This window comes from Carassius gibelio, chromosome B13, assembly GCF_023724105.1.
Source record: "Carassius gibelio isolate Cgi1373 ecotype wild population from Czech Republic chromosome B13, carGib1.2-hapl.c, whole genome shotgun sequence".
NCBI lineage: Eukaryota > Metazoa > Chordata > Actinopteri > Cypriniformes > Cyprinidae > Carassius > Carassius gibelio.
The window spans coordinates 23,776,565-23,802,448 of NC_068408.1; the positions used below are offsets into that span (position 1 = coordinate 23,776,565).

The 25,884-nt window shown below is 39.3% G+C and overlaps 1 protein-coding gene across 2 annotated transcripts; it reads right to left on the minus strand.

The window, feature by feature from the left end:
- Positions 1 to 2,198: 2,198 nt before the first annotated feature.
- On the minus strand, positions 2,199 to 25,884 carry fam120b (family with sequence similarity 120B). 2 transcript variants are annotated; one of them, XM_052573389.1, is made up of 11 exons: positions 25,830 to 25,884; positions 22,642 to 23,675; positions 22,217 to 22,397; positions 20,131 to 20,232; positions 17,892 to 18,064; positions 17,491 to 17,583; positions 11,864 to 12,070; positions 10,825 to 10,933; positions 8,478 to 8,588; positions 8,284 to 8,332; positions 2,199 to 2,931 (listed from the first exon to the last, which is right to left on the minus strand). In XM_052573389.1, exons 2-11 carry the CDS (start codon positions 23,635 to 23,637, stop codon positions 2,910 to 2,912), a joined length of 2,043 nt encoding a protein of 680 aa, XP_052429349.1. In that variant the 5' UTR covers positions 23,638 to 23,675; positions 25,830 to 25,884; the 3' UTR covers positions 2,199 to 2,909. The 2 variants fall into 2 exon arrangements, with proteins under 2 accessions (XP_052429349.1, XP_052429348.1); XM_052573388.1 differs by lacking the exon at positions 25,830 to 25,884 and adding an exon at positions 24,513 to 24,668.

Below are 25,884 nucleotides of genomic sequence, written 5' to 3' on the forward strand. Positions count from 1 at the left end.
CTTAAAGGTATAGTTCACCCAAAAAATTTTATTTGATGTTTATCTGCTTACCCCCAGGGCTGGATGCTTTTGTGTAGGTATGCCAGATGTAGGTGACTTTGTTTCTTCAGTAGAACACAAACGGATATTTTTAACAAAAAATGTTGCAGTCTGTCAGTCATATAATTGATGTGAATGGGAATCACAGCTAAAACATACAATGAAACCTCCCCCCCCAAAAAAAAAAAAAAAAACCCTGCAGCTTGTGACGATACATTGATGTGTAAAGACACAAAATGGTCAGTCTGTGCAAAAAAAAGCGTTTTTAACCTCTGATTTGCGTAATGTCCAAACTTTTAGAACTCCCCTGAGCGTGTTCTCAAGCAGGCATGTGAGGCGTCTTCTTCTTCTTCTTGCTTTATGGCGGATCACAGACTTATAAGTGCATTATCACCACCTATATCTCAAGTGGACCATTGACACTCCTAATTGAGATTGTAGATAGAATGTCAAAAAATTATATTAATTCCTGCACAGACCGATCGTTTTGTGTCTTTACACATCAGTGTATCGTCACGAGCTGCAGTGTTTCATTTTTCTTGTTGTGATTTTTGTTTATTTTTGTATGTTTTAGCCATGATTAGTCATGATTTTATTCATTTTGACCAAAATTGTTACAGCTCACAGGAAGTAGAATGTTGCTGCGGCTGCTGTATATTTGGGGACTTCAAAACGTCCCAAAAAATTCTCTACTCTGCCACAGCTGAGATGGTTTTCCGCAACACATACCCCAGACTCAAAAGAGCAGCCCCGCCTGTCCTCAATTCCACAAGCAGAAAGAGAATATGTGAGGGACTGGGTGCCAGATAATTGTTGGCTCCATCATGCCTGCTTTCCCTCCCTCCGTCTCTCTCGTGCTCGGTGAAGGAAACTGTGATGACAGCGTGCCAAAGTCTGGCTTCTTGTGGCAGCGTGTGTCCCCACCTCCACCCCACAGCGCCTGCTGCAGAACAGACGCTCTGTTCCCCACCCACAACGGGCCGGCACCCAATCACCCTCACGCTAACTCCAGCGTCAGCCCGCGGAACTCTGACCACACGGCCATGAGAATAGAGGCTATATTTACCATCAGCACACACATACGCTATAATTAAACAGATGAAAAGGACAATGCGTTGTAGTGAGCATTGCTAATCTAGTGGTTTTATTTATTTAGTTTAAAAAAAGCACTGGATACACAATTGGCACCCGGTCGTGCCAGGACTGAGCAAACAGATTTAGAATCAAAGTAAAAGGCTGCACAGGAAATGATTCTGAACGCTTAAAAATAACTTCATTCAGCGTTACATTTGCATAGAAACATCCCAGCCCCTTTCATTGCAGCACAACAGCCGGCTTCCGGAAATAAAAAAATCACGTTCCTTTTCTCTGTAAGGAAACTGGTGTTTAGCGATAAAATATAAACATTTTCGACAGCGCTAAACTAAGTTCAGCAATGACCATGCTTGTTTTTAAAATAAGTCTCTATGCTTACCAAGGTTGCATTATTTGATTTTAAAACAGTAATATTGTACAATTTTATATAACGGTTTAAATTCTAATATATTCTAAAACGTAATGTATTCCTGTGATGCAAAGCTGAATTTTCAGCACCATTACTCCAGTCTTAGAAATGTTTCATATTATTATAAATGTTGAAAACAGTTAGAAAGCTATATATATATATATATATATAAATTCCACTCATGTTTTATACTTTACTGATGGTTTCACGGTTTTCAATTTCCAATGATCCCCTACTGTCGATTTCAAATGCTTTTCGACTGCCAAGGATTCATCAATCTGCACATTGTTTTGCATGAGTAAATCTGTCGCCTCCATTTCCTGCTGTGCCTATATGGTCTTCCCATCCCTTGCCGAGTCACGTGTTTGTGTAGTACTGTTTTTCATTCCTGCGGCTTTCTTTCTCTGTAGATAAGAGCAAGAGCTGTGCTTTGACCACTTAAGCTGTGGAACTTTCTCCATATCCTATTTCCGCTCGGGTGTTTAACAATACCTAGCAGAGCCACTGTTTCACAGCAAGGGCATAGAGGGGAACGGACCAAAAAAAAAACCCTCTCAATAAATCACAAGAATAACAATCGTGTTTTTTAGTTATGGAAAATGTGCCCTTGGCTGAAGATGAAAATTCTATGGACATGTAATACGCCGAATCCATGCAATATTTCAGGCAGATTTTAATGTTTGCATGACATAAAATACTGGATGAACTATAATACTAGAACTTTTAGAAAGGATGGATATGAAACAGAGTATCAACCCAATATGGGGTTGAAGTACATTTTGGTCACGATTTGCCAGAACCACAACCGCGACTTTTGATGAAATGACACGCACATTATCATTACAATTTTTTTTTAAGAATGGCTGCTTCAAAATCTAGAATCTGAATGTGTTGAGGGAGACAAATAAGCTTTGTAATTGTGAACAACTGGAGTCAAGGCCAAACCAGCAGTTGAAAGGTAAGATATCATCTGAGACTAATTAGGGTCTGAGCAGAATGAATGGGTTTGGCACACAGTTTAGGAAGCTTCCATTTTGGTCACTGATTCATATCATCCACGTGGAAGGAAAAAAAAAGACTGTAATCTCACTATAAGAGGGCTTTCAGGGATGTCACTGAACACAGTTTGTCCTATCTGACTGTTAAAATACATATTCATGTACAATTTGATGTTTTTGAGTGATTTTTACTGGTACTGCAGCAACGTGTGTCACAAACATCTGCAGTCAAAACAAAAGGGCAGAATCTAAATTAAGGCAAGAACATGGACATGAACGTTCACATCTGAGAATGAAATGCTTTGTTCTGTGGGTGACAATTGTTTCCACAAGAGCCTCGTAGTTTATTTCTCATCAGTCAATGTTGTTTAGTTTTGAGACCGGGGCCATCTACAACAAAAGAAAGGCATTTCAGTTGTCAGTGCAGATTAGAAGTAAATTGCTAATTCTACCAACATGGCATGCTGTAAACTATAAAAGTACAGCTTTTCATGAAAAACTTTGATGTAGGCTTGACAAAAACATGTCTGAGTTTTAAAACAGGAATGGATGGATAGATTGTCCAATCGACCGATGGATGGATGGACAGAAGGATGTGTGGGGATGGACAGACGGACAGGGAGGGAGGTGTCTTATCCAGAGAAGTGCAAAAGTGTACAGGCCAGAAAAACAAAAAACAAAGAGAAAACACTCAGAGACAATCTTGATGTTTTGTATGCTGACTACATTCAACTCAGTGGGAAGAGAATTAATAACAACCTCATCTTCTACACCACTCTAATTACTACATGGAAATCTACCATCTGTGAGGAATACAAGCAGATTTTTAAAGAAGGAATTAGTTAAAGGGGAAGATTAACTATATGTAAAGATGACTCATCGTAACCTAAAGGCACGTTCCTACTGCAGGGCAATGAAGCAAGCCTCATTTGAGGAGATTTTTCCCCTGCTGAAGATCAGAGTCGAGGAGGAGAGAAACAAGCTTCAAGAAGACTGCACAGACTCTGAGGAGGAAGACCCAGTGAAACTTTCACCTTAGAGACTGTTTAGCTTTGCTGGAACTGGACTTCACTGAATTTAAAGAACACACTCAAGCCAAACACTCAGACACACACAACACAAATCTTTACATCCAAGAGCTCAAAAACCAACTTCAGCTGCTGAAGAAAAACACTAACTCCTCCATCACTGAACTCACAAGAGCCCTCAGAGAACTGCAAAAAAGACAACCAAACTCTCTGTGTACAGAGCTAGAAGATGACAATGAGAGAAAAGAAGAGATCATATCCAGACAGCTGCAAGAAATGAGAGATTAGTTACAAAATAACACAAAAGAAAACACACTTTGCTACAGTACAGCTCCTACCAAAGACAAATCAGACAACTCATATACAGAAAACAAGCCTGCCACAAACACACAGACACCCACAGAAACACAAGCCTAACCTGCTTCCCATCCTGAACCTGATCCAGATGTTCTCCCTCTCATGAACTCTAATGGAAAATTCCTGGACCCAAAGACTTGGCGGCGGTGCCAAAAGATGGCAGAGCGTCCACATGCAGCAGCTTCTTTCTGTTTTTTGTCTTTTGACTCGCAGTGTTTTTGTACGTCGTCAGTCGTGAGTTTCTGCTGGATGTTGGCAAAACCGTATTTTTAGAGTTAAACTCTGCGCACATGGAACAGCTGCGGGATCTCGGTCTGCTCCGGAGGCCTACATTATCACCGACCCCCACTGCTGCATCTCGCCCACAGCAGAGGCGCCACAAGCACCGTGAGAGGAAGCAGAAGAGGGGTAAGTGTGGAGGTATCCGGGCTAGGCTAACGGCTAACCCACACAAGCCATCTATCCCCACCATTGTACTGGCTAAGGTACGCTCTTTGGACAATAAACTGGACTACATCCGATTACTAAGTTCAACTCAGAGGACTGTGAGAGACCGTTGTGTTTTTGTGTTCACGGAAACATGGCTTAACAACAGCATTTTGGACTGTGGTATTCAGCTCGATCAGCTGACGTGCTATCAAGCGGACAGAGCTCTTGTCGCGGGAGGAAAAACCTGCAGCGACGGGCTGTGTGTTTACATCAATGATGCGTGGTGCCGCGATGCTGTTGTGATCTGCAAACACTGCTCAACACTGGTGGATTTTATGATTGTTAAGTGCCGGCCTTTCTATCTGCCGAGGGAATATACTGCCATACTGCTCATCTCGGTTTACATTCCCCCAAACAACAACAACAGCAACAGGAATGATGCACTAAATTAACTGCACCAGCACACCACAGAGCAGTAGACAGCACACCCTGGTGCTTTTCTCATCATAGCTGGGGATTTCAACCATGCTGACTTAAAGATTGTGTTTCTAAAAATACACCAACACATACACTTTCCAACACGAGGTAAAAACATTTTAGACTTTTTTTTTACACCCCACAGAGAGGAGCTTACAAAGCCCTCCCCCACCTCGGAGCCTCGGACCACATCACTGTCATGCCTGCATACAGACCACTCATTAAAGTCACCAAACCAGTTCAAAAACAGATTTAAGTGGGGCTGGAAGGATCGTCAGAGGCTCTTCAGGACTGCTTTGACACAACTGACTGGAGCATGTTTAAGCAGGCTGCGACATACTGTAACACCACTGACCTCCAGGAGTTCTCAGAGACTGTCACTGCCTACATCAACAAGTGTATTGATGATGAAACAGGAAGCTTCAGAGCTGGAGATGAGGTGGCCCTGAGTACAGCCAGGGCTAACCTATACCGCGGTATCAGAGAGGCTAAGAGACAGCACTCCAGGAGGATAGCCCATCAATTCAGCGACAGCAGATACACTCGGAGCCTGTAGCAGGGGATACGAGCTGAACACCTTTGCTTGCTTTGAAAAACAAAACAGCACCACTGCACAGAAGACTCCACCTCCTCCCAGTGACCAGGTGATGACACTGACCCCAGACAGCGTGAGGAGATCCTTCAGCAGGATCAATGCACGCAAAGCTCCGGGTCGTGACAACATTAGTGTACTGAGAGACTGTGCAGCAGAACTCACTGATGTCTTCACAGACATTTTCAACACCTCACTTAGTCAGGCTGTTGTTCCCACATGTTTCAAAGCTTCTGCCATCATTCTAGTTTCGAAGAAGCCTTCTCCATTCTGCTTCAATAACTACAGTCCTATTGCGCTCACTCCCTTCCTCGTCAAGTGCTTTGAATGGCTAGTCATGCACCACATCAAGTCTGCACACTTCTATTATCACATTTGGAAAATTTCACTGCTGGTTAAAACTAAACAACCAAATTGGCACTTCAACCACTTACACAAATATCTCTGTGCCATCTATATTCCCCCAGCAGAATCCCCTTACCATGAAGAGGAATATCTGAACAACATCCACACAGAGATCCGCTGTTTCCAGGCCCAGGGAAATGTGTTGCTGTGTGGAGACCTAAATGCAAAACTGGATCTGAACTCGATAACTTACTTTCTGACCATAACCCAAACTAACATTTATATTAAAACAAATCACACACCAGAACAAAACAAGCTGGAAACCTGCACAATGTTTCAGGTTCAGCAGAAATACAAATGGACTCCAGACAGTGCAGAAAAATTCATCCAAGCCCTGAATTCTGAAGAACTGAAGAATCTAATCACTATATTTATGAATAAAAAATTGTAACAACTAAAGATGGTGTTAATTTCACTACAAAAAGCAGCATATATAAGTGAATTGAAAAAGAAAAGCAAAAAATTTACTAAAAAAACACCAAAAGATGAAAAATGGTTTGACCCCGACTGCAAAACACTATGAAAACAACTTAGAAAATGATCAAATGTGAAACAAAGAACCATGCAACACCGACATAAGAACTGAATACTGTTCAAGATTAAAACAATACAAAGACATAATTACAGCACAAAAGCAACACCATCTGACCAAATGTTTACAAGAAATAGAACATTCAATAAATCGTAATCAGTTCTGGGATATGTGGAATAATCTGAGCACAACAAAACCACAAGACCTACCAATACAAGATGGAAACATTTGGACACAACATTTTGAAAACTTATATAAAGAAATCCCACCAAAACAGCTCAATGACAATTATGATCTGATCAAACAAAATATACAAACATATGAAGACACGATTAAAAATAATCAAAAAAACACTTGACTTCCCAATTACATATAAAGAATCAACAAACAAACTCAAAAGCCAAAAATGTAAAAAAATCTTGGTCCTGACAGCATTCTAGGTGCAATGCTGAAACACAGCACACCTGAGCTTAAGACATCTGTGCTCAAATTATTCAACACTGTACTTAGTTCAGGCTGCTTTCCTGACATCTGGAGCCGTGGACTCATTACTCAAAATAAAATGGACTCTAATAATTTCAGAGGCATTAGTGAGAGCAGTAATCTGGGACAGCTATTTAGCAGTATCTTAAACCACAGAATGGTAAACTTCCTTAATGAGCACGAGTCAGATTGGCTTCTTTCAAATCACAGAACGACTGACCACATTTACACCCTACACACCCTAATCAATAAACACGGAAAAAATATTTGCATGCTTTGTCGATGTCAAAAAAAGCATTTGATACTATTTGGCACAATGGACTATATTTTAAGATTTTACAAAATGGTGTAGGGGGTAAAGTTTTTGACGTAATAAAATCAATGTATTTAAACAACAAATGTGCAATCTGAATTGGCAACAAACATACAGAACAAACATCAATAGAGAAGATGCGCAAATCACGTTAATTTTCAGCGTTTATTGGCGCATCTTCTCAGTTAACAACGTCTCTGTGTAGTAACAGCTACTCTATGTGAAATCACGCACCTGATAGAATTAACAGCGGATTAGAAAACCGGCTTTACTGGCGAGATGCGCATTAACGATCGGCCGCTCGTGATCGGAGCATCCCTACTGTTTATTTGTAGTCACAGCAGCCTAAACATCAGATTTAGAAAGAACGATCATTTCTATATTTTTATAAAAGCTCCAAAACAAAAACAATTATTATATTAGTATGACATAGGCTATACGCGGAGCTAAACTCTTGAGAAGAGACTTATGACGGATAAAATATGTTGTTAAATAAATACATGATTGTGATAGAGAATAAGAAGCTAACGTCTGATTTCTCCAGCTGTTATATGTCTGTCGTATGGTGATTATATTCCACACGGATCAAGTTATTTCAAACACTCGCTGCTGACTGAAAGTGAGTTTTGAGCTGAACTTATTTTAAAATGTTTTTAATGCTGATGTTATGTTAGCTTTATGAAATGATCCGCGGCATTGACGCTCTCCAGACGTGGAGAAACTCCTCCTTTGTTCATAACCACTCCTCTAGCCCCAGCCAGCCCACTTTGGCCCAAGATTTTCGTCGGACCAAAAAACCCAGGTTGTTGGCCCCGAGGAAGCACCGACGAGGCACGATCAAGCACCATAAGTGACAGTGGAAACGCGACTGGCCCTGGAACGCACTAGCACGCCCCGCTTTTGGCCGGACAATGCTAATTTCGAATACAATTCAAAAGTGTGCTACACTTTGTAGGTCTGTATCAAAATTGTAGATGGATGAAGCCTGACAATTCTAGGAGGAATAAGAATTGCAAATTCTGGTCTTGGGTTAAGAGTTAGGATATTTTGTCAAGCCAACATCAAATTCGGTTTTCACAGATTTACACTGGAAAATATTCGGTTATGTTGAAAGCACAGAGCTCACCGTGGTGCGAGGTGATACCTTCCTCTCTTTGGATGTCTGGGTCTATAACCTATGGAAGATGATATGCTTTTATTACAGCTTTAAACTCCAAATAGACAAAATATAAAATATCAAACAAACCATACAAGCTTTGATCTTTTCCTGTATGTCTAACTGTGTTTATGCCAGCGTTTGTCTTGTGTACTGTGGTATACCGTGCTGGTAGTGTGCTGAAGCTCTGGGCTGCTGTCTGAACTCCTGCCGTGTGCTGGGATGCAGCTGGTGTCCTCTTTCTCGATGCAGATCATCGGCCTCCACGGGTCTCGCTATGGCAATAAAAGAAGCATTTAAATGCAGTTTTAATTGCAGGTTTGACTCTCTCACAATTAGTATTTGCAGTGGAGCATCACTGGAAACATAAAACGTACAATTCTGAAGCCTGCACTTCACCACCACGTCCCCAAAAGACTGAGGCAATGATTACTGCCTCAAACGCACATAAATTACAACCAGACTTTTTTATGTCTACCCCCGACAGCCTCTTGCAATTGACACTTTAGACCTTCTGAGATTCAAAACAATCCTTTTAGTGACAAGAGAAATAATGGAGTGAATTAACTTCAGGAAAAAAAGAGGCAAACTTTAGGAAGCAGAACAGAAATGAGAAAAGAAAGACAAACTGTCTCGTTTTGGTTTTCATGAGTGATGACAGGATATTGTTTCTTTTTTTAATTTTGCCTCTTTAGAGTTTGGAGATCCACCACTTCTTTTTTTAAATGCCATGCTTTATTTTTGCAAGAAATACTAGATAGTTACCCAGATAACATGCATCAAATATCTGAATCCCCTCCTAAACTGATCCCACCTCATAGTTGGTGAAATTCTTGACTATAGTTAGCAATTAAAATAATAAATATGACAGTCATAATGGCATATAACTGTAATAATGACCTAAAATATTTGTGTCAATTTTTTTTTAAGTCAACCCTGTTACTAAATGATTTTTCCCTTTGCAAAAAGACGTAACATTTTATAATGAAAAGCAAATATAATATCGACCTGGAGCTATTAGACGTTATTACAAGAAAAAAAACAAATTCTATACTAATCTTAAATTTCATTCTCATTTTATTTATAACTAACTAAATATTCTGACCTCAAACTACCTAGTTCCCATTGTAGCATTTACTTTAATTTTATTTTGAAAGCATTTAGCTAGCACTTTGCAATAAGGTTCTGTTGGTTTACTAAATTTAATGCATTAACTAACATTACCTTACAGTGAGCAATACACTGTTACAGTATTTATTCATCTTTGTTCATCTTTGTTAATGTTAGTTAATAAAAATACTGCTTATTGTTAGTCCATGTGAACTCAGATCCATTAAATAACATTAATACATGATTTTATTAATGTATTAGTAAATGTTGGAATGAACATAAAGGTGCTGAATGTAGGATTGACACAGAGGGGTTGAACTAGGTATTGGGTTTTTTTCACCCGGCCCCTCCTCAGATTTGACACACACACACAAACAGGAACAACCACACTTGACTATGAATGAAATTATATACTCTGTGTTTTCCACAAACTGGTTAACTGGTGCTGAAATACAATTGGGTAAACTGACAGTGGGCGGATTTCACAGACCAAAACAGAGACTGACATTCCGACCCGGGACGCACTTTTTCAAAGAAGAAAAACGGACTGTTTTTCAGATAAACAAGTATGTTAACTTAGCACGTTTCTTAAATATCTGCAAACATATGATGGTATTTTTATATAATAAGTATTTTTCATTGTATATATCAATATGTAAAAATGAAATTATTTTTCCTTACCATGTTTTTTGAAAGGGCTAACGAGCATTTCTTACATGATCCCACAGTTGAGTGTTCAGATTGTTTTGAAGTCAGAAAACAGAAATTCCAGATGACCAAAAAACAACAGAACATCAGTCTAACAGGACAAATCTTGAGATTCAAAACACTTAGCCACTCCACCATAATCAGACTAAAATATCTGATGACAAAAAGCAGCCTATTTGCCTCGAAGACACAACATGAGCAGTTCATGAGCTGGTCGACATCAAGAGGGAAACCAGATGGAGACAATTTCACCATAAGGTCTCTTTTAATCTTTGGACAGAACCACAAAACTCTGGATGGCAGTAAAAATCAAAAGGGGCTCAAGGAGTTTGTAACAGCCACCATGTTATAATTTTGTTGTCTTGTTATGTTACTTAATATAGATTGCAACCTATAAAAAGTAACCCAGAATTATTCTTGTTATGACAAAGCATCCCCTCGATCTAAAATAGCTGTGCCAAACAGAGCGTTTCCACTGGAGTGAGTTATGAAGACTGCTGGCTATTGTTTATCTGCGAGTAACCCGGACATCTCGGCATGCATTTCATTTGAGTCACAACCAGGTCAACAAGCAATCTGTGCCTGTGAAAAGGCCACAGCTCCATTACAATTTACTATGTAAAAAAATCATTCTTATGAAGTAAATTTGATGCTGCATATGAAAGGGATAAGCAAATTTAAAGTGATCCGCACCATCGCCGTGTTGTAGTCTGCGCGGTCGGCTGTGGATGGGGACGCCGCGCCTCCTGCAGGCTTCCAGCACCAGCTCTCTGACGGACATGAACAAAGACATCCCAGACGACTAAAATACAACAGAAAAAATAGATATTAAATGCATAATGCATATACAATGACATATTCGAAACCTTAATCCAGTATGTGCATCTATAAATAACCAAATCCATCCAATCGTCCTGAAACTGTCATATCTAATGGCATTTACTTCAAAAAAGAAAAGAGAAAAGACATTTGAAGGCAAATGTGCGCTTGGTTTGATGTATTTTGACATTATTATGTGTTCCAAGGATTTTTGGGGCCATTATAAATACAAAAGAGGTCGGAGTGACTAACAGTACGGAGACCTCCATGAAGTCAAGAGGTGACTATGCACAGACTGAGTTGGTTCCTGACTGCATTTATAATTATCAACCAATGTTTATATGTGTGGGTTAAAAAAATTATGTAGATGTTTTGGTCCCTTGGCTTCAGAAAAAACATTGCAGCGATCAAAAACAAAAGAGATTCTGTAACTGTTTTCCAGTAAACCCAAGACATGTAAACAAAAGTTAAACAAAATCCAGTAAACAAAATATGTGTGGCCCATACGATGATCTGATATTCATTTAGTATGTTAATAGGCTTCGGTAGAGCTTCATAGTTCATGATGACATACAAAAAAGATCATGCTAAAACATTTTGTGAACTGCTCAAACCACATTCAAAGATATTCAGAAATGCAGTGCATTTGTAGTACAAATACCAATTCATTATGAAGCATCCCAGACAACAGTCAAAGACCGCCCACTCACCGGTCAGTGCAACATTTATCTAAAACAAAGGCTCTGTGTGACCAGTTGTGTTTGGCTTTGAAAAGTCACATTGCGGTGTGAACAAAGTAGAAGTATCTTGGATGATCTCAAACAGTATCTCAACAGTCAGTTGAGACCGGATCATCCAAGACAGATGTTAAAACCAAGTATAAACAAGGTCAACAGCATTTTCCTGTACTTACATTTCCTTCAAGAAGCTCCTCTTTCGGACAACCTGAGTGGGCTTGCAGATACTTTGAATGGAAGAGCAGGCCGTCGAAAGTCTTCCATGGCATGAGCTCACCCATTGGGAAAGGGAAACCACAAGCACTGTTGGCTGCGATGAGGTAAGTCAGACCCCGCACAAAGAGAGAGCCCAGCTGGACGGCCCTAGGGTCCACAAAAGGGGTCTACATTTGGGAGGGAATACAGAATCACATAAGAAAAAAAACTTTCGAAAACAAGTAGTTTGTTATGGTTTGTTCAGTCAAAATCCAGCCATTTCACTTAATATCATGTGCGGGTGAAAAAGCAGATTTCACTTGGTCATTGACCAGCAGGAAGTTTCTTAGTTTGAAAATGACTTCTGTGTGAGTGGTGCTAAACTACTGACAAAAAGTTTGCTGAAAACTATATAAATGTTGTTCAAAATCATACAATAATGAAAAGTGCATATTTTGCCATATTGGTCATGCAAATTTGTTGAAGTCTGCTTGGTTTGAAAGTGACTCCTGAGCGGTGCCTCATGCATTGCTGCACTTATTGACAATGTAACATTTTATAACTGTGAAATTTTACAAATGTGACACACCTATATATATATATATATATATATATATATGTAATTATATATTCAAGGTCTTTTGAAGTAATGTGACACCTTTGTGTGAGAATGAAACCAAAACTTATTTGGTAAAAACCTGCAGTGCAGTTCACAAATGTATTTCTCGTTCATATATTTGACGGCAGGATCTGCAAACCAAACAATAATGGTAGGCACGCTTCTTGTAACTAACTCCAATTTGCCACAATTTAAATAAACAGATTTTCAGCAAACAAAATATAACATTTAAATTGGTTAAATATTCATATTAAGGGATCACATTTACAGATTGGTTATGCTTTTTTTTTTTTTTTTTTTTTTTTTTTTTTTTTGCGCAAATTGAAACTGTGAATTAAAAATATGCCTAATGGAAACGCGTCAATTTAGCAAAAATGCCTATATATTGCATAAAAGTTTATATGCTTGCATAAGTTTTTCAGGCAATGCAACAAAGGAATAGTTCACAAAAATGCAATAAAACATTTTTTTTTTTCGGATTAACAATTCACATGGCATGGCATTATGTAAAAAGTCATATGATCATTCCTCAATGAACTATAACCTCCAAGAAACACTTCATACGTGGCTGCTCTCAAGTATAGGGGGATTTCGCTACCATTAGTGTTTAGACTATTTACACCGCTCACGTCTGCAGCGCATTACGGCTCCGAAACGACCCTCGGAGCTGATCACGGCCACCCTAGTTAATGCTTGTGTCATCAGACATGCCACAGCACGTCCTAGAAGCTGCTCTCTGTGCTGCTTCTGTCAAGACACACGCATACTTCTCCTTCAGTTAAATAGAACGGCTGTTGTAGCCAAAATCCTTCCAAATCCGTTGCCATGACTTATTGCAAAGGGAAAAAAAAAGTTTTGTTCTCATAAAATCAGTTAAATGGAAGCTGTTCACCAGTCATCTCTGTTTTCGTATGGAAAAGAGCAGCTGGGACAATCTGCTAAACTCTTCCTTTGGTGTTCTACAGATGAAAGTAAGTCATACATGTTGGAAATGACACAAGTTAACGATTACATAATGTTTATTGTGATAAAACTGCTCCTTTAAACCACACCGTTTTTACATCATATTGTCAATCCCCATTGTGTATTTCAACTCAGGCTGCAGGAAGGCAGAGTGTGACCCCAGAGAGCTCACCTGAAGCGGCCACGTGGATAAGGGGATGTTTACCAAGCCCCCCCCCCCCCACACCAAACAGTCCGCTGGTCACCTGGTCCCCCACCCACAGGAGATAAGAGACGGACTGATTAGCTTCCGTGACATCAAAACATAAAACTGGCCTGCCACCTGCTCTGCTCTCAAACACAGCTTAGACTAAAGCAAACAAAAGAGAAGCTGGAGATAAAGCCCAAGTGACAGCAGCAGCCCACTGCCCGCGCCCTCCAGGCCACCGTCTGAAATATTACGCTGTTTACACAGGCCTGACTTCCTCCTCGTAACCATGCCTCTTCAGTGAAACGAGAGCATTTAATCACATTCACTGTTATGCATAAGGTTTAGAGAGTGGGATGAAGTCGACCGGCTTTGATTAAACCGCTTAAAAAGACACGTAAAAGCCTTAGCACCTTTAGAGCCGCTAATTGCTCAGTGTGGAAGTCAATAGGCCTCAGGACAATGCTGATGCCACCCTGCTGCTGTAAAGGTATAGAGTGGGACAACAAACCAGAACAGCAGCTGCTCTGCAAGCATTTCAACAGTGAACAATGAGAGATGCCTGAAGGACCGCTGGACCCCCTGAAGACACACAGCTCAACACTGATGGTAAACTACAGCCTTCTGATCAGGCTCTGCACCTGTGCCATACCTTAATGCACGTCTGCTCAATGTTACTACTGTAAACATTCACGCATGACAAGACAAGGCTTGTCTGAGTCTTGTGTGGTATTTCAATGAACTTTCAATTTTTCATTTGCTAAATAAACATTGTGGGGTTGCGTCTGAAACCAGTTTTGTGTTGATAAAGGGTTGGGAATCAAGAACAGATTCAGGTTTTTTTTTTAAATACTTGAATTGAATGATTTGGTTCGGTCAGTGGTTCCTAAAAGGTTGCATTCATCCACCATTACAAACAGGTGACTATTACACTAGCTTTTGCTAGCGATTAATGCACCGTTACTGGATTCTAAAGCAAAATGCAAAAGATTTGTTATGGTTAGGGTTTGTAAATGTACAGAATTAAATTATTCTGGTTCTTATTCAGCGAATTAGTGACTCAAAACAGTGGTTTCTGCATTTTTTTCTTACTTCCTTATGAGTCAGTGAAAGCTGGGGCAGGTTTACGAGTTGGACTTCTGTATGAGTCGCAGCATGTGTTTGTAGGACAGAACTGAATGCCATGAAAATGATTTGCCTTCAGTCCTTCTGGAAAAAATGTATAAAATAAAACATACTGACTCTGATTAGAAGTGGTTCTCACAAATCAGTCTCAAATTCATACATTATAAGTTTGGGTTGATGTATGACTAACTCAGTACTGTTGTTATATATATATATATATATATATATCCAAAACCGTGACTCTAAAACTGTCAAAAACCGAACTGTGAAATATATATATTATATAATATATATATTAATTAGGGGCAGAACGGTTCAACTTTTTCATGGCTCGGTTTTTTTCACAGTTTTAGAGTCACGGTTTCGGTACAGTTTGGTATGTGCTATGTTTATGGAAAGACTATAAAAAAAGAACATTCTATCTAACTACAAGCAACAGCACAAATAAATACAATAGAGTAAAATACAAATAAAATAAACATTTTTTTTTTTTTTTTTTTTTAAGGTGGTCTAACAAGTTTTTAGGTACAGAAATTGAATAAAGTAATCAAATGTAAAACAACATTGCATATTTCACTGTATAAATTAAACATTGTTCTTTATTTAAAAGCTTTAAAAGCTTTTCAATCAAAAGCAGTGAGTGATGTATTTATTGTTCCTGTTCGCTTAATAAAAACATTTTCACTTTAAGAGAATGCAATGCAGAATACAGTAGGCCTATGTCTGCTGTAGGGTACTTACCAAAACGGGCATAATTTTTGTGTGAATTTGTCCATTTAAACACAATATTTCAGAGAGGGTTTGCGCTTCGGATGAGCACATGTACAAATCTTAAATGAGTTCAGATCAAACACAGATATTAACGTGTGCTGTTCAGGTCTATCAGCACCCGGGTGAAGACAGAATAAATGACTGCTCATATTCCAGCATACTGCATTCGCATTGAACAAGAGTGCATGGTTTGTTTGTTCGCATGCATCAACAGAAAAATATATTAGCTGAACCCTGTTTGTTTTACGAGCAAACCATATTACAGATGCTTTCTCAGATTTAAGTTGAAAAGCAGTCCCAGCGCGTGCCGAACCGTGTGTGGAGAACTGTTACACACACACACACACACACACGTTCCTAAAAAACACTAAAAGAATTTCTGAATTGGAATCGTTAAATTCATCCCTTACAGATTCTGTGTAGTGGCATCCTTAGCTAGCATTTACATTCCCTTACTATGACAAAGCAACACGGGGGAAGCAGATTAGAGGGGGGTAATCAGCCAGCCCCTGGAGACTCTCCTGCCATCTGTCTGTCTCTTACAGCCTCTTCCCCCCCAACCCTTTCACATTTCAGGCAGATGTGACAGTGTGACTCCCGATGGGAGACAACAATGGAGCGTGTAACAGGTGCTCCAGACACCCCATGGCACATGGGAGGCAGGAGAGATTAACACACTTTCATCTGGCCAGCGGCAGGCTGTTGCCACCGTGCCTTGAGCACATACGCATCTCTGGGTCAACGAGAAACCCTACACCTGTTGCCCTGCGCACCCTCTAAACACACAACCCCTCAGCGCTATCATTCATCACCCTACATAAACCCAGCCATATCACTTCACTTGAGCCAAAATGTAAACACGTGGGATCATATATAAATAAATACTGCGGCCAAGTGCATAATAAACAGCCATTAAAAGGCACAAAAGATACAGAGTCCGCCATTGTCTGAGTGATTGCAATTCTTTGCTCAGACCACGTTTGCAAAAGTACACAAACATATAATCTGTAAAAAACACAAACACATCTTAATAGTTGATTTGTATTGTCAACAGCTTGGCGTTACACCAGTCAAGGGCGAGATAAGCATCAGCATCTGAAAACAACAGACTGGAGGGATTCACACCAGACGCAAAAAAGCATGGCCGTAGACACGGGAGGATCTGTAAATTAGGAGGAGGCTTGCTGGATATCTCCCAAGAGGCTCTAATCTGTCCCTCTATCATCCATTATCTGTGCTGTGGGGAGGGCTCTCAATCCAAGCACTGCGAAACCACAGGCCGCCCTTGAAATAGCACGTATAAGAGGCTTAAATTACGGTGGGAGCTGAAATAGCCCTGTGGTCGCCGGCGGGGCCGACGCGGAGCCCGTCACCAGAGCATCGCTCTCAGGTTCAGACCACAATTAGAGTCGTTTCTGAGAGGAATGTCACAAAGCAACCAGAAATTATCCCTCCAGTCTCTTTACCCGTTTTTTCCAAATAGCAAAAGAATCTGATGCATCTCTCAAGTAAAAGCCTTGATTTGTTGCATCTCCATGTTGTTGTGCCGATTTGACATGAATTACAGTGTTTTTCGTCTACTGTAGCTATTTTAAATGGATACATTACCTCAAAAATGAAGTTGTGTCATAATTTACTTTCCCTCATGTTTTGTTCCTACAATGAAAGTCTATTCCATCAAATCTTAGAAGATCCAAAAAGAGTCATAATGATACGGGACGCCTACGTGTACTTCACTATATTAGTCCTGCTAAGTCGTAGCTAAGATGATTTAAATGGTCTACAACACTTGAACATTCACATAAAATTATGGCTTAATGTTAAAACCCTTATGTTGTTCTCCACCTGTATACAGACCCCAAACCGAGCCCAGTTCAAACGGGTGAGTATGCGGGTGTACAAACGATACTTTCAGAAAGGCAGAGGCGGTGCAAACGACTCACCCAGAGCTGTTGCACTTCTCCGAAGGATTTGTGTCTGAGACAAACAGCTTGGCTTAGATATGCATCTACGTCTTCCAGGGAAAGCTGTCTCGCCTAGATCCAGGAGCAAACGGTGGTTTTTATTCCACATGCAAGCTGTGACAATCACACTCATGTATACACAACAAGCATCAAGTGTCACCACACACACATCTGTACACAATGCAAGGGTATGCCAGTTGTCTGATAAGGACTACACACTATAAACAGTGTTGAAGAGACACTGCAATGAGGCCAGATCATTAATAAATAAAGGCTAACAGAGCATACGTGGTGCGAATGGACCTGAACAAAGCCATTTGTTTACATTCAAGTGAAAACCTCAGTGGTCCGTGGGATCAACGATGAAAAGTTAAACAAACCTGAATGGCGATGTAGGTTACCAGACAAATCACAGCAATCAAAGGGCTGTCAAAGGACTTCAGCTCTTCAGTAAACTCATACAGGTCAAAGACATCCAGGAGTGTTGATGTCTGAACTGCTTTCACCTCTGGGTCCGTCCTAAACCACAGAGCCATCAGATCAGGGGACCCTTCTGTTGATCAACGAAAACCACAAGTTCAACTTGTATGAGAGTAAATTAAAGGGACAGTTCACCCAAAAAATGAAAATTTGCTGTTCATTTACCCACCCTCAGGCCATCCGAGATGTAAGAGACTTTTTTTTTTCAGTAGAACAGTAAAGAAGATCTTTAGCTGAAAATTTGCTTCTTTGTGATTCATAATATGCAAGTCGCTTTTTAAAGGTCCCGTTCTTCATGATCCCATGATTTAAACTTTAGTTAGTGTGTAATGTTGTTGTTAGAGTATAAATAATATCTGTAAAATTCTGAAGCTCAAAGTTCAATGTCAAGCGAGATATTTTATTTAACAGAATTTGCCTACATCGAACGACCCGTTTGGACTACACCCCTCTAGTTCCTGCAGTAATTACGTCACTAAAACAGTTTTTTGACTAACCTCCACCCACATGAATACACAAAAAAGGGGTCGTGGTCTTGTTGCGCTCCGACAGAGAAGAAAGAAGAGCTGCGTTTGTGTTTGCCATGTCGTTGAAACTCTGTTATTTTCATCTCAGAGTCCGATCACCTTTGTTTGGGCTTCCCAGGGATGCTGTACTTGGAGATTAATGGTTACAATTTATGTTTAACTCTGTTCCGAAAATTATAATCCACATGTAAAACTATGTGCAGCACATTTTGCTGAGGACAGCTTCCTCAATCTCAATCAGTTTAATGCCAGATTCGCACAAAGATTATTATTGAAAGATGGAGCAGTTCCCTCTTTGTCTGGAGAAGGCGTTGTTTATGGACCACAACCGGTAACATGTTATATTGCACACTGTAAACACTATCAAAGCTTAAAAAAAGCACGAAGAACGGGACCTTTAAGAATTAAAAAATGCATGTTAAGGAACACAAAATTAATACCTGTGGCTCCTGATGGTATAATGAGGTGCTGTGAAGCAAAATGATCAGTCTGTGCAAGAAACTGAACATCATCTACAATATTATTACCTGCAATCCGGAGCCTCAGATAAACAGTCCGAGTGATGTTCGGTTCACGAACGAATCATTCTTTTGAACCGGTTCTTTTTGGTGAACTAGTTAAACCTCTTGAATGAAGTGGTAAAAATAATTTTTTTTTTTTTTCTCATTGTAAGGTGAGCTTAGAAAGAAAAACGTATGCACTTTAAATGCTTTAGACATGGAAAACATCCACGTTTCATGAGAACTGAACCAGTTCATTAAATGAACGGTCCAGAAGTACCAGTTCACGGAAAATAATCAGATTTCCCCATTGTCTGAGGCTGTGAGTTGCAATGTTGTAAATAATGTTCAGTTTCTTGCACAGACCAAAAGTTTCGCATCTTAAGACATCAATATATCATCAGGAGCCATGGGTATTCATTTTGTGTCTCTTGATAATTATCTTTTTTTTCTTTCTTTTCCGAAGATAGGTAGCCCCTGGCTTGCATTTTATGAATCACCAAGGATCACGGTTTCACAACAAAAAAACCTTCATTACTGTTCTACTCAAGAAGAAAAAATCACCTACCCCTCAATGGCCCTCAAAGGGTGAAAAAAAATTAACAGTTAATTGTAATTTTTGGGTGAACTATCTCTTTAAAGATTGGATAACTGGACAGTTATAATAAAAGGATATGATCTTATAATAATTTGTGGTTACTAAATAATGGTTTTAAATCATTTATGGAGATTGCACTCACAAATATAGCTAATAAATATATAACTTTATATTTACTTCTCTGTCTTTCGCAGGCTCATACATATGTTTCAGAATCCCCTAATATTCGTATTGGATGCTCTGTAATGCAGTGATGAAATATGCAATGCAGCAAAATGCACTGAACAAACCATATGGCCTTTTTTCTATTTATCACAAAGCATGCAATCATGCTTTTCAAGGAAATACAAAAGAGCAAACGAAGAGAATTATGTACACCAACAACAGCACATAGATCTCTTGAGATTATCAGAGGATTATTTAAGGCTGCAATCCACTGCATCACTTTTAAAATAAAAACAGATGCTATACACTTTCGAGCAAATATGTAGAACACAACTTCTCAGTGACATACTTCGATTATTAAGGGGTTTTGGAGTGACCCTGGTTGGCTCCATAAGTGGATTTCCTGGAAAGACGAACCATTCTTTGACGGACACAGTCTGACCAGAACAATCTAGAAAACAGAGAGAGGTTTATACGAACTGAGAGCAACAATGGCAAAAAAAAGTGGCACAGAAAGGGCATTTGTGTAATAGGTTTGAATGTTATGAAATAATTTGACTGACAGAGCCTTTCCAAAATTACAGTTTAGTGTCGACTGTTGGAAATCTGATATGTTTTGTCCCCTTTGGTCTGGCTCTTCTTTTCAACAGCACGTTCACCACATATTTGCCCACACCACAAATATTGGACAGAAACAAAACAATTCCCAGAATACTACAAAGCAATGGAGATGTATTTTCTGTTAACGGCACAGTAAGAGGACAACCTATATTTCTATACCTCAACTAAATGCCTATGTTAAGGCATTAACATAAAAAAAATAATTTTATCCAAAGATCACTTTATAAAAAACTGCAGCATAGATTTCTTCCAAAATGCAACTGACAAAAATACATCACACTTCACTTAACTACATCTTCTGACCAATAAAAAAAAAAAAAAAGTATAATTATTAAGAAATTTATAGCCAATTAAATATTTAGTAGTTTTATCGAACATGGAAATTTCCATGACTTCTAAAGATTTTTACTGATTATGTCAAGCTCAGAAAACTACGTTATATTATATATTTCCTCAGGTTTTTCCACGACCGTGTGAGTCAGTGTTATTTTAGTATTACATACCGTATACCATGATAGTATTTATTCATATTTTGAATTAGCTTTGTTATATTTTCATTTTTTATTTTAATTAGAGTTTTTTTTGTGTGTTATTTGCCTTTTTTTAGCATTATTAAATTAACTCTTATTTTCTTAAGTTGAAGTAATTTTAGTATTTCAACTTTCTAATTTCCATAAAAATATTTTTTATAAATTAGCATCGCACACCTGTAGGTCATAGATAGGTGCGCAAAAAGACTGATATAGTCAAAGTATGAGAAAACAAGAAAATCCCGCACACTATCAACTTGCAAAACAATAAAAATATTTTAAATTAAATGTAAATCTTTTTAACAAACAAAAAGTCATCTAATACTTATGTATTATTATAGCTCTATTTCAATTAACAATTTTAGGCTGCATTTACGCTGCAGGTCTTGATGCCCAAATCCGATTTTCTGACTATATCCAAATTTTTTGACAACCCGCTTATGTCATCTTTCAAAAGTGACCCGTATCCGATTTTTGCATTTACACTATACACTGCTGAAACTACCAAACGTAGACGTTCTGACATGGAAAGGGAAGTAAAACAGCACGAAATACAATGGATGCAGATGCAAATAAAATTATATATATATTTTGCTTTCCACAATATTTTGAAAAGTCAACAACAGAAAAAAATAAATCAGCAAAACATTGGTCTCGTATGGCAGAGAAAAAAAGGAGGGCCCTTTATTTCTGTAACAACCCTGCATTTTTGCATGCACTGTCTCTTCACCCCAAAAACTTAATAGACATGAAACCTCCGCATTGCTCAACTGCGTGTATCCTTCGTCCTCCATCGCGCCTATAATAAGTCATGTGATGTGATCTCAGTTGGTGGTGTCCACCTGAGCTGACAACACTTTTTTAATGACCTACGACTCGCATTTACTGGGGAATATCCGATTTGTCTGCTTACATGGCACACACAAATGCACGTATCTGATTCATATCCGATTTATTACCACATATGAATAAGGCCTGAATCTGATCTGAGAAAATCGAATCCATTCGGTTTTTTCCTGCTTACATTACGGATTTGGGTCACTTGAACCATGCAGTGTAAATGGGGCCTTAGTTAACAACAAACACTGCTGGGAACTATTTGTAATGTTATTTTGCAGGTTCATACTTGAGAAATCGACAGTTTACTGTATTATGTTATTAAAAATGCTCTTCTTCATTTAGTTGGCTTCCTCTCAGTTGCATACAAGTCACAACGTAACAGAAAAGCATTATATAACAATACATTTTCCATAAATTCTGAGTAAACACCGAAAGGGGACGCACCTGGCTGCACTGGCAGTAAAAGGCCGTAGATTCGTTCTCGCACAGGCAGATATAAGACGGCCTGCGGTGGTAACTCCACCTCATCCTCATCTTCCAACGTGTTACTGCACTCCACGACTCCATCATATAACACGTTATAGAGCAGGAAACACTCTGCCCGTGTGTGCTTTTCTAGCGCCGCCTGAAACATGGAAACACTTAGTAAGAGAAAGCCATGTTACTTCTGCTAGCAAAAAGTCGGAGTTAAAGTGTACCTTGTATATTTTATTAAGCATTTTTAAAAGCCAAATTATATTACCAGCATTTAAAGTTCTAAATGTTATGCACTTAATATATACCATGCAATTCAAAATGAGAAAACTTTGTTTAATTGCATGTTTAAATTAGATTTTAAGTCCCAAATAGTGCATTGTTTTTATTTTCACCTGTAATATGTCACCTGGAACAAACTCGCCCATCAAACACACAGACTCAGGAACGGGACGGCTGCTTTCTAACCAAGGGGAAGTTTGGCCTGGAAGTAAATACATTGCTATGCCTTTTTCTAAAGCTTCTTTCTCTTCTTCAACTAACGACAGTGAGGAAAGACCTAATGCTGGATGATGAACGTTAATGAAGTCTGCAACAGCGTAGACCTTGTCTCCCTGAACTTGCCTGTGTTTCTTTCGAAATGACTCCAAAGCGCTGTTGCGGAGACGCTGCATTTGCTGTTCAGACACCACGTCATTACCTAACAGACAGGCCAAGAGAGGAAGGTCTGTCATATGAAGCTTCAAAACGCGGCACAGCCGCTCTCTGGAGAACAGCACTGTTGTCATGTTGGTCAAACTGAGCTTATTGATGGACAGGTATGGAACCGTGTTGTAGATAACAAAGTCTGTGTCTTGACCGAGGATGCCCATGCAGTCGTGAGACAAAGCGTAGTCGGAAATCTCATAATCTCCTTCGCGAACAGAGCACCGTGTTTCCTGGCCGAGGCTTTTGAGGGCAAATCTGGAGAAGGTTGCGAGTCCGGAGGGAAGGCAGAAAAGGTCTCTGCTGTCCGGCTGCTGACCGTGAGTCTTAATGTGCTGAAATATTCTCGCGATGTCTTGGTTGACTCTCAGGCGCCTCTTCACCCACTCTGGCCGCTTTTGATCCTCGACCGTTCCGTCGAAGAAAAAGACTAAGCCTATGCCTGCAGCCGTGAACGCATCCACGAACTCTTGAAGGATGTGCATGTACTCTTGCCACTGACCGCCATGGACCCAAGCTTGACAGCGATACCAGTATCTTAAACAGGCCATTCCGTCCACTACTACTGTGGCGGCTCTGTCCGGATGGGCTTTGACATGATCCACTGCCATCTGTTTCAGATCCACTGGCACACACGTGTCTGCGCAGCACGTCTCCATGAAGTACTGTAAGCCCTTCACACCCATCTTAAGCTGAATGAAAGCTCATCCGCAGCTTCATGCACCTAAAACCAAACATAAAAGTGCATACATGAATGGTAATGCCCCATTTTCTCTTGATTAAAATTATGATTTTGTAAAATCTCAATGCATCTGTCAACTCAATAATGCATACAACTTAAATTATACACTGAAATGTAAAAAAAAAAATCATATTCCCATGGTCTTTTTTTTTTTATCTGAAATAAATGTATTTTATTTAAGGATGTTTAGATAACAAAAATACTGAGGAAGGTGCTACTTTTTTTTTTTTTTTCAGTGCATGCAACATTTAATGCCCTGATTAGGAATTTATGATTTTCTGCTCTGATTTAAAGCCTTTTGAAAGCATTATATTGTGGAATGGCGAATTAAAACATTTTAAGAATCACTGTTTACTTCTCACTGTTATTTATGAACGAATGCATGCATGAATGAATAAGTGACCCAACATTCTTTTTACTGACTTATGATATGCATCATTTATCACTTTAACACTTTTAGTCAGCCACAATTTAGACTATACATAAATGGTTTGAAACCATCCTGTAATGTCTAAGCATTCATTCATTTAATGCTAATAATGCTAAATAATGCTAGATTTGCCAATATATAAATAAATTGAAATGTTCCCGCTATATTCATGTTTTAAGCTGTAAATAATTATCTTTTATATACAGTTTATTCTAACGCATTACAATAGTTTCTCCTCCTGAAAAACACCGGATAATATGAATGCATGTTTCTGAGAGACCCTTTACTGTGTCCACCTGTGTGTGAGGATATGGAGCACTAGTGTCCTTTATCACTTAATGTCACAGATATTAAACCCAGTGCTGCTAATGAAACAAAAACTGACTCACTATTCGGAGGAATGCAGGCAAGAATACTCAACTTAATGAGCTTTAAACGGTCTCTCGCTCAATGCTGCATGACTGCTACAGCAGCAGAACCGCTAGTGTTTACAATGTTGCGCTCACTTCCTGTTCCGGCGCGACAATCTCACCAGCCAATCAGCGTGTTCCTTTACAGTGATTTTAAATTGAAAAACAAGACAACGTGTCCACAGCTGAAATATATATTTGAAATAATTTAAGACATGCTCTGGTCGATAACAAATCTGAAAAAAAAAATATTTTTATATATAAATTAAAAAATTAAAAATTAAATGTATGCATTTAGCAGACGCTTTTATCCATATATATTACTATAATGACATTTAAAAACACGAGTCACGATTGAACTGATACGATGCTAAATTAAGAAAAAGGATTTCACAAAGTAGTTTTGTAGTTTCAAAAACTGATAGAGAAAAAAAAGGTATAATAATAAAATTGTCTTCTGTGATAGATACAGCTCGATGCGTTTAAGTTTTTCACATTTCAATTATTTAACCTTTGAATCATAGTTGCATGATATAAATAACAGATGTGTTGTTACATTTGGCAGACGCCGGATTCCAGTGTAGCACAAGGTTTGGGTCAATTATTGATTTTCTTCCTCTTTGAACCAAAGTTTCTCACATAAACAATACCACCCCAGGGGAAAGGGGCAGATGTTCCCTAAAGGATGATGGCACGCGACAGTCCTCGAGCCTGTTGAAGAATTCACTCACCCCTCCTGCTCTATCTCTCTCTCTCTCTCTCTCTCTCTCTCTAACACACACGCGCGCGCGCTCTAGTAGCATATACTCGAAACTCTATCATGACTCTAAATCAAACAGCTCGTGTGCATTAATATAGTCGATGGAGAATCAGTTTCGATAAAACTTAAGTAACTTCGTAAATCCGGGGCAATCTATTTCGCTGTAGGTTTTATTGTTTTTTCTTGCATTTGTTGCTGTTTTTCCATAATGAGTGCGCCACCCGAGCCACGCGACACATCCTTTGTTATTTTAATCAGTGCAAGTTCTTGCTGCGTCATGAATGATGGCGAACCTACTCTTACTATAGTGCATTGTTCGTTTCCCGAACACAGAATAAGCTTTAAACGCATTCGCATGCACGATGCCACAACACTTTGATCGCCTGTTGCGTATACAGGAATGCGCGTTCATCTCATTCAGAAACATTCGCGCTCCACTTCATTTGAGCGATCGATTGGCAGACACTCTCCCACAAGCCGTTACCGCGGTCGTTACTGCCTGTGTTCCCACGGCCACTTAGTGCAGCTTCCCTCACCATATGGCCCAGCAGCGGCATTCATGCGCTCATGCTTCCAGTCTCATTTGGAGAA

What these genes read in the sequence shown, in the direction of transcription:
- fam120b (XM_052573389.1), bottom strand. Translation starts at nt 23,637, where the DNA reads ATGGGTGTGAAGGGCTTACAGTACTTCATGGAGACGTGCTGCGCAGAC. An exon ending in TTCCAGGTGACATATTACAG is followed by an intron (nt 22,398 to 22,641) that starts GTGAAAATAAAA and finishes TCCATGTTTCAG; the next exon opens with GCGGCGCTAGAAAAGCACAC. An exon ending in TAACCTACATCGCCATTCAG is followed by an intron (nt 17,584 to 17,891) that starts GTTTGTTTAACT and finishes TCCTGGATCTAG; the next exon opens with GCGAGACAGCTTTCCCTGGA.